This window comes from Lineus longissimus, chromosome 4, assembly GCF_910592395.1.
Source record: "Lineus longissimus chromosome 4, tnLinLong1.2, whole genome shotgun sequence".
NCBI classification, from domain to species: domain Eukaryota; kingdom Metazoa; phylum Nemertea; class Pilidiophora; order Heteronemertea; family Lineidae; genus Lineus; species Lineus longissimus.
Window position 1 is genome coordinate 8,690,552 of NC_088311.1, and position 15,487 is coordinate 8,706,038.

Genomic DNA, 15,487 nt, shown 5'->3' on the forward strand with positions numbered 1-15,487 from the left:
AAAGTACAGATGAATAATTCAGTGTTTTGCTGAAACACCCAAATTTTTGGTTTTACCCTTTTCCAGGGAGTACCTCCCTACCCCTTCTGACCTCCTGGATTCATGGCAGGCAGTCTCAGCACAGATGATTGTTAAAGAATTCTTGTGCAGATGGCTCTACATGTACGGGGATACGTACGCATCTGAAAGAAACAAGTCGTCAGTGAAAATGTGTGAATATTTTCTTATGCAAGATTCATTGTTCTCTATACAAGAACTCTGTAAAAGCAGTAAAAACTAATATAAGGATAATTTGTACAAAAAGCATGACTGTTTATTAAAACTTTCAATCAAAATGCATGATCTGTTCCATTCGTACATGAAGTGTAACGATTGTCAAGATGTGACAAACTCGAGAAGAATACTTTCTTACATGTTGGAACAGGGTTTCCTGCTAGACAAGCTCTGTGATTACTATCATTTAACGTTTCATGACTTGATGAAGAGAGAAAGATAAGGTAGTACAGGCTAAAGACTTCTCTTCTTAGAAGAGTGATGTGTCAGTGTTTGACATGTGGTGGCTAATAATATCCACTCTCCTTCAGCACACTACAAGTCATTTTAAAAGCAGTATTCAAACCATTTGAGACATGGCTTGAAAGTTATTTGCACTGAAAACGTTCAACAGGTCAGTCTTGAAACACACGTAGCACCAAAAGTTGAGCAATAGTTTTGTATTATGACTGACCCAGCATACGTGCCTAGGGGTTTTTTTCCTTCGTGCAGATCAAAGTAAATGCGAGCGAGTAAATGCAAAATAAACAAAAAAAACAGATCTTGACTGCCAAAGTGTTCGACATCGTCTTCAACGCAGATACCCTCCTTTTGTGCTGGTGAGGCACTGGAAACTAAATGTATCAGATTTTCTAGATTTTAAAATGGATTTTTCAATCAAACTCAGGCACAATTGTATTGCTGGTATGAAATTCGCTTCAACCACAAATTTACATGATTGTTTTAATTTCACAATTTCCGCATATGCACTGTCAAACACGAACTTGAAAAGCGTGAAAATTCAACATGCATTGACCATTAAATTTCCAAAGCAAATACGATATTTAATCTACATGTACCACCAATCAAAAAGAGGCCGAGCCAATTCGTCACTTTTTAGCTTTGTGAACATTTCACGGTTTACAATACCGGATAGGTAAGAGAATGATCTAGAGAACAGCAGTAAATAACACTTTTGCAGACTGTGAAAGCCTCCGTTTTGGCAAAATAATGCTCCACTAAACTGGCAACGGCACCAGTCCTGAGATAAACTACCGCCCATTTCCTGTGTTGAACAAGAAAGGACTATACATGTACGTTTCAGCCAATTTAACAACATTACAATAAGTAGCAATCCTGTACACTTCCAAATTTACGTAGGCCTTTTCTTTTCACATCTTATAATCCTTAGAATTTGGCATTTTACCTACATAACAACAACACAACACAATAAGTAGCAACAACATAATCTCCTAGTATTTTTACCACCAAAGGTTCGTCGTACATGTACTCCGCAGGTGTATGTTTAACTCTTTTGCTGCGACAGCTTTTTTGGGCAGGAAACGTCTGATTAAAGATTTCAGAGAATCTAACACTTCAATGTGATCAGTTTGTGAAAATTGTCTGGCTTGTGCGTGGATCCCAGCAGTGGATACCATTGATATTCAAAAATGTTGCAATCTACAGTATAGGTAGATACTAATGTTCCCCTGGTGCATTTGGCATGTTAGGAGAGGCTGCAACCAAGTGCTGATGAATCAAAATTTTAGTAGGACATGACGTGCTATGCACATCACCTGCACATCATGGGGACCTGGGTATGATGTGTCATGCACGTCATCGCAGCAAAATGGTTAAATTAGAGCACTCATGACAAGCTGGTGTTCAAAACACTTGGCAATCCTGCATCGACTGGTCAGTCAGTTATTCAGATGATATACCCGGAAGCCAAGTGGCCTAGTTCTATCCCTGATTAATCCATTGTTCATGTCGTAACATTGCCGTCATCGATTAAGTCACCATAATAGGCTGTTATTGTCTTTAACTTTGTGTTGACAATATTTTGTTCAATCTCGACCTTACCGCCTGGACCAGCAAGTTTTGTCAACTGAAACAGATGAAAATGTGAAATGTACAACAGGCAAAGTACGATTTCTAAGATTTAAGTTTGGAGAACAGAATTCCCAAAAATAAAACTACAGTGAAAATATGGCGGTTTAGATTAATGAAAATTGTCCTGTCAGATATGGATAACAGTCTTAACAATGGGGCTTCAGTGTTTCGATGAGTGAATCTTAGGACAGACAACACAATAGCCAGAGTCACCAGTGAATCATTTAGACCATTCCTTCCCCTACCCTTACCCTGGGTTATTAGCCTACTCACTTGTTCAATATCAGCATTTCTTGGCACAAAGAATCCAATGTTATCTGTTATCGTCTTCGCAAGTTCAAATAACCTGAAAGTGGTCAGCATTAAGGAAAACACCGGCAGAGGTTGAAAAAGAAAAGCTTAGGGAGTGTTCAAATTGGCTTTCTAATGTAATTTCAGCAATATCTCCTGGCCTGGAGGGCAGAAATCTATGAAGTGGCAAATAATGTACAGGCTGAAAATCAAATACAATGTATGTACAACACACAATTTCACTTTAAAAGGATATCCATCAAGTTCTATCATCGTCTTGATATCAAAGACGTCTGCATCCAAATACTGGGGTCCACCCCACGGTGGACTGAGGAAGACGACATCTGCCTTCAGGTGTGGGGCCAGCTGGAGGAAGTCTCCTGTGATGAAATCTATCCTGTCAGCAACACCGTAGACCTCAGCGTTGTGGCGGGCACATTCCAACTTTGCTGGGTCAATGTCGATGGCTATCACTGGAACAGATGTAAAAGCGAATTCATCAAAACTAAGATTCTTCAGGGCAATTCTTATGCTTGGTATTATGTTGGATCAGACAGCATGCACATCACCAACTAAAGAATGAGATAAATATCAGAAATAGGTAGCTAAGTACTGGTAATATCACACGGACAAGCAACCTTGATCAGAGGACCCTCTTCCCCCCTTTAAATCGAGAAACTATTTGAAACCCTGCTTGTGACAAACATCCAGAGCTTGTTAGACAAACACATAAATCGTTTAGAGCTAGAGTTATTATGTGGACGAACAAAAACATCATACGGTCATTCACCTTAAAATTCTAGAGCTTTTTACCTTTCACCTTCAAATATCTCTTTGTAACCTACCCCGTTCACATGTGAACGCAAACTGTATTGCATTTCCGCCTATCCCGCAGAAAGCATCAATGACCACATCACATTGGCATCTCTCCGCTATATGCTCAGCTATTCTCTCTGGCGTCACAGAAAACCAGCCCTCTGCAAATCAAGTCAGAATGCTTATAACTGTAGTGAAGTCTGAATAGCCACAAATTCAAGCATGTTTGACAGAGGGGCCGAACTTGCATTTTTCTGCCAGCATATGAACATTCCCCATGTACAGGACCAATGCACTGCACTGCACAAGATTCTATGACGTCGCAGCACTGCCAATTGCTAGGTTTGATATAATGACAATTTTGAAGCGTTTGAACAATATAAGAATACAAAATCAGCTAAGATCACAAGTGGTTGTGTTTGGGTCCCTTAACCAGGGTAAGGAAAAAACCCAATCAGTGTAAAAACAACAAAGAAAGGCGTGTCGTGGACATCTTCCTGGCAGAACGTCAAGAGGAGTCAAAAGCTGATAATGCCAATTGGTATGCACTGTAGAATGAAATAAATTATCACAAAAGAGTATGCAGAAGAAGAAGTTCCATCCCAACAAAATGCAATTGACATGATAAAGTGCTCTTACCTTTATCTAGCATAATCCCATCGTCAAACTTTGAAAACAATCGGTACCGCTGTGCCCAGTATTTCCTCAGCGTTGGATCAGACGCTATGTCTTCTGGCATAGGAACATAACGTCGTTTGGTTTTCTTCAATTTCTTCTTTCGTTTTGGCTTTTTCCTGTTTGCATCACACTTGGATAGAAGTTCCTGGAAAATCAAAATGTTCCCCGATGAAGTTGTCTTTAGACAGGAGAAGCTACCCTTACCAGCCAACCCAGTACATGTCTTTTCACTGAAATGACATACTCTCACGAATGCCAGCCTGACAAAGCTCAGTTGTGAGGAAACAAAATGCCTGTCATGTGGTAAAGCACACATCTCCACAGTCTTTGCTGGCAAAAGCAACCTATGCCACAAGTTTTAATGCCCAGCGTACATGTATGAAAATATAGTACATGTACATATAGAAAAGCATGCAATGTACTGACACGTTCTCTTTGTGTAATTGAAGACATAAGGCCGCAAGATCTATTAATTTTACCTCTAATTGTCGTTCTGCCTCCTCATCCTCCTCTAAGTTCTTATGAGGATATTCGCTCTCCTCGTCATCAGCATCTGTCGCCTCGGAACTTGATTCTAACACATCACCAGACTCACTCGAACAAGTCATCTTCGAGTCTCGCCTCGGAGAGAGCGAAATAGGAGCAGCGAATGCGACGGAATGACCCTTGCGTCCCTCGCTTTCACTTCTACTCTCCAAGGCCCTGTCAGTATCTGACGTGACCTTGTCTATTTCACCTTGAGCTTCAGTTGTCGTGGCAACTGCTGCTTCTATACAACCTTCCACTTCCCCATCAGCAGTTGTCTTGATGTTACCCGTCTCCTCCACATCTGTTCCTTCTTTAATATTGCCTAGAAAAAAACATAGTGAATTAAATGAAACGGCCAGGGGCCATTGTGCTCACCGTATACATCTTTTAGTAGGCAGGATCATGCTTAGTTTAGAGGTGAATATGGTGAACACAATCAGGCATGAAGACTTTTTTTAGATGTGTATTGATTTTTAGATGTGTATTGATGTCAAGTAATAAGACAGGGCAGTATATATAAGTTTATGATCCAACCAATAATTGTCTATGACATCAACAAGATCAATATCGTGTGATTGCTAAGAGTCCCTGCAATAAAAAATTCATCGAAAAAAAGTCATTAATAAGCAAGATATTGCACGTCCTACTTTTTCAGTTTTGACCCCCTGGTGGCCAAATCAAGAATCAGATGAGGCCAAAATTCGGTGTCAGAGATTATCTGATGTAGGGGGTTACATGTACCAACTTTCAAGTTCATAGCTTCAGCAGTTAAGAAACGTGCCATAGTTACACTCTAATGGCCAATTTACGCCATTTGACCTCTGTGACCTAGAAAAGGAGGTCAAATCCAAAAATAGTAGGACATGTGGTGTATCCTTGCTAGAAGTCCCTGCCATAAAAATTTTATCGAAAACAATTCACTCAAATAAGCAAGATATTGCACTTCTTACTTTTTCCATTATGGCCCCCTGGTGGCCGAATAAAGAATCAGATCAGGCCAAAATTCGGCATCAAAGGTTATCTGATGTAGGGGGTTATATGCACCAAGTTTCAAGTTCATAGCTTTACTGGTTAAGAAACGTGCCATAGTTTACACTCCAACGGCCAATTTACACCATATGACCTCTGTGACCTTGAAAAGTAGGTCAAATTGAAAACCCGTAAGACATGTGATGTATTCTTCCTAAGAGTACCTACCATAAAAATTTTATCGAAAACAAGTCACTTAATATAAGCGAGATATCACACTTTTTAGATATCCACTTTTGGCCCCCTGGTGGCAAAGTTGAGAATCAGATCAAACTGAAATTCAGCACCAGAGGCTATGTGATATAGGGGGTTATATGTACCAAGTTTCAAGTTCATATCTTTAGTGGTTAAGAAACGTGCCATAGTTTACACTCTAACGGCCAATTTAAGCCATATGACCTCTGTGAACTTGAAAAGTAGGTCAAATTAAAAACCCGTATGATATAAGATGTATATTTGCTATGAGTACCTACAACACAAGTTTCATCGAAAACAAGTCACTAATAAGCGAGATATCACACTTTTTAGATATCGACATTTGGCCCCCTGGTGGCCAAGTTGAGAATCAGATCGGACCGAAATTCAGTGTCAGAGGTCACCTGACCTAGGGGGTGCTGTGTACAAAGTTTTAAGTTCATAGCCCTAGCGGTTAAGAAACGTGCCACTGTTTTTTAAATAGGATACTACGACGGACGACGGACGACGGACACTGCGGTATTACATAAGACTCCCCTACGGTGAGCCAAAAATCAAGAAAATGTAAGATACAAGTCAGAAAAGACAAAAGGGAAAAGATAAAAAATAATAAAATAAAAAAATATTTTTGGCCGTCCCCGACCGGGATTTGAACTCACGACCTTTGGATTGCCACAACACGAAAAACACAAAACATGCAATTTCGGCCATATCTGTGTCTGCGTTGTGACCTCTGTGACCTCGACAAGTAGGTCAAATTAAAAACCCATATGATATATGATGTATCCTTGCTATGAGTACCTACCACAAAAGTTTTATCGAAAACAAGTCATCAATAAGCGAATTATCACACTTTTTAGATATCCACATTCGGCCCCCTGGTGGCCAAGTTGAGAATCAGATCAGACCGAAATTCAGCACCAGAGGTTATCTGGTATAGGGGGTTATATGTACTAAGTTTCAAGTTCATAGCTGTGGAGGTTGAAAAACGTGCCATAGTTACACTGAAACAGCCAATTTACGCCATTTGACCTCTGTGACCTTGAAAAGTACGTCAAATTAAAAACCCGTATGATATATGATGTATCCTTGCTATGAGTACCTACCACAAAAATTTCATTCCAAACAAGTCATTAATAAGCGAGATATCACACTTTTTAGATATCTACATTCAGCCCCCTGGTGGCCAAATTAAGAATCAGATCGGACCGAAATTTAGTGTCACAGGTCATCTGACCAAGGGAGTCCTGTGTACAAAGTTACAAGTTCATAGGCTTAGCGGTTAAGAAACGTGCCACTGTTTTTGAAACAGGATACGACGACGACGGACGACGACAGACGACGACGGACGACGGACACTGCGGTATTGTAAAGACTCCCCTACGGTGAGCCAAAAATCCAGAACCCGAGCACACCAAAACCCTGTGATAGAGAAAGGTTAAGACAAACACAAAAACTAAAACTAATAAAGACTTGCTAATAATGGAATTACGAGGATGCATTCAGAGTGAACAGACTTACTAAGGAAGTGTTTGGCATTTGTTAGAGATGAACTCTCCCTCAGATCATATGGATTCCCCTCATCATCGAACCGCACGTGAACCTTTGGCTTCTGTCCGAGGTTGATATGGCGGGACGATTGTTTTAGATTCCTCTGTCGGTAAACCACATGACCATGAGTGACGTGCGGGTCTGTTTGACTGCAAAATAAACATAGAAAGAGCACTGACAATGACGAAGATGAAGAAGATAAAGGCCAAAAATGTCCAGTAGTGAAGTGGTTAACTACTAATCTGCCCAATCAGACCTTCAAATGACCCTGTGTTGATGACCGATGCCTCACCTAGTTTGATGCTGTTCTGTACTAGGTAGTTTGAACCCGAGCACACCAAATACCATTTCTAACTTCCTTCTCTTTACATCATCAGGTGTGTCTTCGCTAGCTTCCTCATCGTCTGATCTCACGTCCTCTTCATGACTGAAGAAGTAGAAAGGAATACAAAATAAACCTTGCCAATTCGATGCCAAAAACAATTAAATGCATTGAAACTATGGACATTGGTTCTTGCCTGACCAAGGAGATTATGAAGTATGTTCTGACCCCCACATATTTGTAAACACAAGCTCACCTTTTTGGAAGTTTGATGGGTTTCTCTTCAGGGGGCTCATCCCCATCATCACCAGTGCTGTACCTGTGACCCCATCTGCCAGTGGGATGTGGAAGACCAAGATGCTGGCTAGTATCGGCACCTGAAATATATAAATACAATATAGTGGTTTTATTTGTAGCATTTCTGAATTCAATCAATTGATCAATCAATCAATCAGTGAATCCAAACAGTTTCATCATCCCTCCGTTTGAATGTCGAATTTTATACATGTACTTTCGACAAGGGGCCCAGGGTTGAAATTTCTCCAAAGATTTTCTACTCCTGAGTAATACTTTTGGCCAGTGACACTTCTTAAAATCCTTGATCTTTGCCTTTAAAAATAAGGCATATAAATGTATGTCAAACCAGATGAGGAATGAATTTTGAAAATTACAACAGCAACCATATGATTTGCCAACCCAATATATTCGACAGCAAAGAGACCATTGGACATCCATTATCCCACCTGCAGAATTTTCACACTGTGATGTATGCCTTGACCTTCGACCTTTCCTCTTCTTCGACGAGCCATCAGTTGGCTGTTCATCATCTGCATCGTCACCACTATCTACGCCGTGATCATCCTCATCTACTGGCCAATTGGAATCTGATGTCGGAGCAGAAGAATATGGATCGGTGACACTCTTTGCTTCGCTTTGGTCAAGTGCGTCGAATTGTTCTGCCTGCATGTCCACAACGCCTGCATCTGGTCCGTTCCACTTCAGAAACAGGTTATAATAATGCCAATACACTTCTGTGTAATTCTCTTCCCATAACATTATCCACTGGCTCTCGTAATTATCCTCCCCATCACTCCCTTCCTGTGCACCTCCCTTGTCCTCATCCTTTATAGCCCCTTTCTCCTTTGGTTTGAACCCATAATCATGCATCAAGTGAACCAGTTCTGCGCTACCCTCACTCAGTCCGCTGTCATCCTGTGTCCCTGTCTTTCGTTCTGATACGGTCAGCTTATTACACACGGCCTCGTGGTAGCCTTTCTCTTGGCTCAAGTTATAGTGAACCGCGGGAGCTGACCCAGCTTGTCTAGTCCTGCCTTCTGCATCTTCTGTCACTGCAGGCTCTGCAACAGGAGCTGCAACTGTTGGCTCTGTGTCTCCTGTAACATAACAAAGGATTTCAATTGACACATACAATCAATCAATCATCATTGTGGTGACTTTCATATTAGGGTTTTTTCTTCACCAAACAAGGCCTGGATAAGTGGGCACTTCAGCAGCTTGGCTGCCTCTAGTACATGACATATGTTTCTACAGAGGCACTCCGGGGAACAAAGGAGCAGCACAGATGAATCTGAGCTTTAATTCATGAACTGAAACCTCATGAATGCCAGCACTAACTCGGAAGAAGGGCAGACCCAATGGTTTACATGAACATAACTTTAAAATGAAATGGCCAGGGCCATTGTGCTCACCTCATGTGGAGGAAAGATGGATAAAGAGCATGGTCTTGTGTCATGTAGTGTTAGGTTTGATGTAGGTCCAAGCAATTACAATTTCCCCAAAATGGCCAATTTACAGTACATTCGACCTCTGTGACCTTGAAAAGTAGGTAAAATCAAAGAAGACCCGGGTGACACATTGAATGGATGTTAGAATTAGATGTACCTATGATATAAAATTGGTGCCAATCGGGCAAGTCATTACTAGGAATAATGGCATTTTGAAGAATTTAGGATTTGGCCCCCTCCCTGGAGGCCAAACGGCAAATCAGATCGCACCAAACTTCGGTACCTGAGATCACCTGACCAAGGGGTACATGTGTACTTAATTTGTGATCAATAGGCATTGCAGTTAAGAAACATGCCATAGTTACGGCCTGACGGCGAATTTACGCCATTTGACCTCTGTGACCTTGACAAGAAGGTCAAATTAAAAACCTGTGTGACATATACTGTATGGTGGTTAGATGTACCCATGATATCAAATTGGTGGCAATCGGGCAAGAAGTTAAGGAATAATCACATTTTTAAGGTTTTTGGATTTTGCCCCCTGGTGGTCAAGTGGTGAATCATATTGGACCAAACTTCGGTCCCTGAGATCACCTGACTAAGGGGTAAATGTGTACCAAATTTAGTATCAATAGTCATTGCAGTTTAGAAACGTGCCATCGTTACATCCTAACGGCCAATTTACACCATTTGACCTCTGTGACCTTGAAAAGGAGGTCAAATCAAAAACCCGGAGGATATATGATGCACCTTTGCTAGAAGTACCTACCATATTTTTTTCAAAATTTCCCGACTACTATTAAGGGAGATATTGCATATTTTCACTTTTAACCTTTGGCCCCCTGGTGGCCAAACCATGAAACGAATCGGACCGAAACTTGGTCTCCCAGGTGTCATTACATAAGGGTACATGTGTACCAAGTTTCAACTCAATAGCTCTAACAGTTACGAAACGTGCCCTGCTAACGGACGACGGACGACGACGACGACGACGACGACGACGGACGACGGACGCCACGGTATGGGATAAGCTCACCTCTGCTAAGAGGTGAGCTAAAAAGAAATAACAAGAGGCCCAAGGGCCTGGCGCTCAGCTGGATGACCTAATAACATAGGACTGATGGTGCAAAGTAGTAAATATCGGCTTTATACTACTGTTTGAAGGTCAAGAGAACACGTTATACCACTAAAATTTTCAATGCAGAGCTGCCAGCTGGATGAAATATGATTGAACTAATCAGCCATGGTATGTAAATATTACAGGAGGCAACGGACTAGTCATTGGTTGCTTGGAGTAGGGGTAACAAGGGGTGTCAGTATCACCAGCAGTATATATAGAGACAGTATTCATATGTCTCTACCAGCTGCTGTAGCCCCAAGCATTCTTAAAAGCACCTAGCAACAAAAATGTACCCGAGTATGGCCAGCTACAGATAAAAATAGATGCTGTAGGCAGATGAAATCTGCCCTATGTATCGCTGGTATCACACGTGAAACAAATCTCTACCTTTTTCTGCCTTCTTTACATCGACACCTGTTTTCCCCTCCACATCAGCAGTGCTCTCCTCACCCTCCTCTTTTTCTGTTGCCTCTGTCGTGACCACTTCTAGTTCGTACGCAGGCGGCACAAAGTTTGGATCTATATTATTCGGATACTTCTCAACCCACTGCTGCCAGACAAGAAACTCGCCGTTCTGTTGCCAATAATCCTGCCATGCACCCTTGATGTCCTTCTCATTGAGACATTTTCTGGAAAGAATTGACGCATCATTTTGTTTTTATACAATTTAGAGCATAAGTCAAGATGACGGATACTCTCAGGTTCAAAATCTATCCCTGTGGGCCTGTGGCCCACATTACAGGCTCATTGTATTGAAAAGTTAAAGGGTCATTAAAACAATCCAGTCAACTTTATGATTGACAGAACGAGATCAAAGATTAACAAGGTGATTATAAGACCTGTTACCAGGGGGAATTGACGGAACAATCAAAACCTTTGTCTTGCTAAGATTTTGGTGTCTTTTTGTAATGCATGTAAGCAGTCTACATGTATGAAGAATTTATCCTAGGCCCCAAGATTGATCTTTACTATCAAGTGTTTACACTTTTATTGTAGAATACTGATCTGCTTATATATTCAAAATGAAAATATATATGTTCAACATTGGGATTTCAAAGAGGGTGTCAGCAACAACAAACTGCTCTTGTTTTTTTTTAAAGAAAAACCTTAAAAGAAGGTGATTTTCATTAATTTTTCAGAATCATACAAGTCTTTTCCAACCTCTCCTCAACTTTGCTGGAGGTCTCTGGATGCAGAGATAATGGGTGATATGAATAAAGACTAGCAAATGCTTTTATCTGAAACTCCATGTACATTTACACTAGGCCTTCCTGTACAAAACCGGAGTAAAAGCATTTGCTAGTCTTTATTCATATGACCCAATGCCGAAACAGCCTGACGTCCCATTGGACAGCTTCTCTGGTGCCTGCAGATCACTACGGCACCTAACAAGCAGCTTAGGTAAAAAGCCCTGTCAGGAGTAAATGGTTAACAGCCTTTATCTTACCTTGCTGGTTCAAGGTCACCATGTGGGGGAGGATGATCAGCATCTGGCACAACATTAGGTTTTCTCTTTGACTGTTTCTTCTTACGTCGCTTGGGAACAACCTTTTGCTTCGCTTCATACTGTATTCAAATAACGGATTCTTGTCAGCAAACATTGAAATACAAGGGAGAAATGAAGTCCACTACTGTGAACCATGATGTTTGCGAAGGTAAAACTGAAAGTTTTCAATTGGCGGTAGACTAAATTCTGCGATTGCTGCTGAAATTCAAGTGAAGCATTAATGATACGGTTGCAATTTTTGTACTTCAAGTTCACGCTTGACAGTGCATTTGTGATAGTAGAACTGTAGCAAAAATTTCACAGTTTACAGGACATGCACATTTCATTACAGCAGCTCACAATGAGAATGCACCACCGCTGGATCTTGTTTTTGAGGTAACAGGGCTTTGAAAGTCATCACAGAGTTTTTACATGTCTAGCTTGTCATGATTATGAAGACATCATGGTTAAGTCAAGTGACTGACAAATCAAAAAAGAGAATTCCGTTTAAAAGAATAAAGTTTTCCGATCAATTCTTTTTAGATCTTCATCTTCACCACAACACAAATCAATGGGAAAGAAATCACACCAACCGATTCAGTGAATTTCACGCCAAATGATACAGGCAATCCCATGTCTTTCATCAATTGCAGGTCACCAGCAAACTCCCCCTCAAACACGATAGACACATCTTCTTGTGATGAACGATCAACGGAGCCTTTCTGGACCAAGACATCCCCAGGTTTAGGTGATTGTGCAAAATCATCAGTCGGTACTGGTTCTTCTACTGGTATAGGCTTGCCTTTGATACCCCATTTGTACAGTTCAGCATCACTGAAATACATAAAATTCCCTAGTAAATAAAAAATTGAAAACCTGGCACCAGTAAATAATGTAGGACTATAATAATAGGATACATGGGGCAACTTAGAGATACATACTTTGTCGAAAGATACCTCTCCTTCACATTCACAAGAAAAGGTTACAAAGGGGAAACAACCCTCTCATTTATTGCAAACATTATCTTCTCTTGACCGACTGGGGTTGCAAATCAGCCATTAAGATAACGGATGGAATTACATGTTCTTGAATTATGTTTCATTTTGTTGAAATTTTGTTCTCCGTGTATGTACGCTTGATCCACAATCAAAAATTTGGAATGATCCTTACAGTCCATCTTTTTATAAAGAGCGGACGACTTCCAGCAAGCTATATGTAAAACCGATGATAAAACCGTTCTAAGGCACAGACATGACAGAAAGAGATAGTTAGAAAGACAGAAAGAGATAGGTTTTGTCATAGTTTGGGCCTTGGTAAAATTGTGTTTGTAAACAAGACTAAACAGGCTTGGCACTGCATAATATCATGATATTTCCCCGAAAGTGAATAGGTAGGCGTCATTTCTGACACTTACTCAATAAAAGCCCTGGTACAGATGCAGTCAACACAATTCTCCTTCTCCTCATCTTTGAGGTACATCTTGATGTCAGCTAGTCGTGACCAACGGTAACACATGATCTGAAACAAAAAGTTGCATTTAAATCTCTATAGATACTTTGTAATAAATGTAACCTCCTCAATAGGATTATCATTTTACTGCGGACCAACCTCTGCAATGGCAAGCCAAAATAAAACCTTATTTAACGTGAGCATGTGCATAGTAGTTGTCTATAGACTATACAACATCTCAGAACTTTGGTCCCGGATATGACGAGGGTACTGTTTGCGCATAACTGACCAATCAGCAAACTCTAACAATAACACTACAGAGCCAACAAATGATGTAAAGCATCAGATTAGTGATTATGCATGATTTGCGTCATTTTGCTGGCTGATTTGACAGTTATGCACAAACTGAACCATTGTCATATCCGGGACAAAGTTTTTAAGTGTCGTATTGATAACAGATCCACACATCACAAGACATGTAGGCCTACCACTGTCGACTTGCACGACACAGACACTGCTCACTGACAAGGACAGGCAACTGCAATCGATTCAAAGCTTGTTTGTGGGGTGCTGCGTCTACTCTGATGATATGACGTCATGGCAGGTGCAATGCGAATGCACTGGTTCCTAGACTTCACTAATCAGCTTCTTCTGTTATGCATGTATGTTGCATGACAGCATGTTGAGTGTTTATGCCTAGGGCAGCCCAATTCTTTTACTTGTACTTCAGACGCCAGACCGAGACGGTCGTTTCGGTCCCCATCATCCCATTCCCCGCCATATCGATATCATGGATGCAGATGATGAACTCGCTGAAAGGCAGGAACTATTTCTACTCCAATACCTGCAATTTTAGAACGCAGCCCTATTTCAAGTACCACCAAGTAATTACCAACAAAAAAGCCAAAAATCGTCGACTTTTTTCATATCATGGAGGCTACCATATTGAAAATGCCCGGATGATAGCAATGTTGTTACGATCGGTTACGCTTCCTGATCTGCCGGGAATGACATAAGGTCTCAATTGCCAGTGCGGTGGACCCCTCCGGGCGCGACGTCAGACGTGCCCCTGCCGCATGGCATGTCTTGTATTAGACTCCCTGGGCAGCCCATTGCATCGTCCTAATTTGGTCTCCTTATTTATCCCATGCCCGAGGTCAATGAAATCCAGGGCACAAACTCATGTTTTGTCGGATTCCGAAAAATCACACAAAACCAGCCAAATTTGTTGCAGGTGTGGCCTACAACCGTAGCGGAATATCGCAGATTTTTGCAAAGCGAAAAATCGCGTCAGTGGGTTCAGGCCTTTACGCACAAATGTTGAAACCCGAGTTGCAACATCGGTTTGAAAGTCTGACCAAGACCCCTTGGGTGCACTTGCATAGCCTCGCTACAGTCCATACTGGGACTTTGTTTACAGTCCGAAGCTGGATTTGCCCGGAGAGGTGGTTAACCATTGCTCGGAGAGGTGCTCGAGAGATACTCGGAGAGGTTGCAGCTGATTCCACGGGGTGGAACTTTACGATAAAAACGAAGATGAAGACCAACAGTTGGAAATTAAAGAAGTGGTTACTTGCCCATTCGGCCAGGATCAGGAACTGGACGTAAAAAGTAGAGTTGCGATTATTAACCAAAAAAATCCTAATTCGTAAAATCGCAGTTTGTGATTGTCACTGTCTTGATGACCATAGATAGGCATTGTGTTCCTGACCAGTTGAATACCATTTTAACCCTCTCGTAACCAGATACTTTCAGAAATCACAACTTTTTGTCAACTGGATTTGGTATGCATTAACCAAAAAGGCAGGCAAAGCGTACCTCGGAACTGAGATGTGCCAAACACGATTCACGCGAAGCTGACCAAATACGCCAAAAGGGAACAACGCTGAAAGGGTTAGCAGCATATTGATGCATTTCTGATCCTCACCTTCTTCGGCACCAGATTGCATTGATTATTTCCGGCCAAAAGTTCCTTTGCACAGATTCAGGGTTGCAAAATATTGGAACAGCTGAATTCTATACCGAAACTTCGATTTTATGAAAAAACTTTCTTGAACATATGATATTTCATCCCTCAACAGATGTTGAATCGATGCTCAAGTCGTATTGCAAACATCAGTTTAATTGGAACA

The 15,487-nt window shown here is 41.2% G+C and overlaps 1 protein-coding gene across 3 annotated transcripts; it reads right to left on the reverse strand.

The window, feature by feature from the left end:
• Positions 1-297: 297 nt before the first annotated feature.
• Positions 298-14,292, reverse strand: LOC135486921 (trimethylguanosine synthase-like). Of its 3 annotated transcripts, none has more exons than XM_064770094.1 (15): positions 14,200-14,292; positions 13,321-13,424; positions 12,500-12,740; positions 11,868-11,986; positions 10,808-11,049; positions 8,299-8,949; positions 7,812-7,932; positions 7,526-7,660; positions 7,204-7,382; positions 4,410-4,780; positions 3,892-4,075; positions 3,282-3,413; positions 2,693-2,909; positions 2,419-2,497; positions 298-2,140 (listed from the first exon to the last, which is right to left on the reverse strand). In XM_064770094.1, exons 2-15 carry the CDS (start codon positions 13,419-13,421, stop codon positions 2,018-2,020), a joined length of 2,895 nt encoding a protein of 964 aa, XP_064626164.1. In that variant the 5' UTR covers positions 13,422-13,424; positions 14,200-14,292; the 3' UTR covers positions 298-2,017. The 3 variants fall into 3 exon arrangements, with proteins under 3 accessions (XP_064626164.1, XP_064626166.1, XP_064626165.1); XM_064770096.1 differs by having other exon boundaries at positions 14,248-14,261; XM_064770095.1 differs by lacking the exon at positions 14,200-14,292 and adding an exon at positions 13,844-13,898.
• Positions 14,293-15,487: the final 1,195 nt, after the last annotated feature.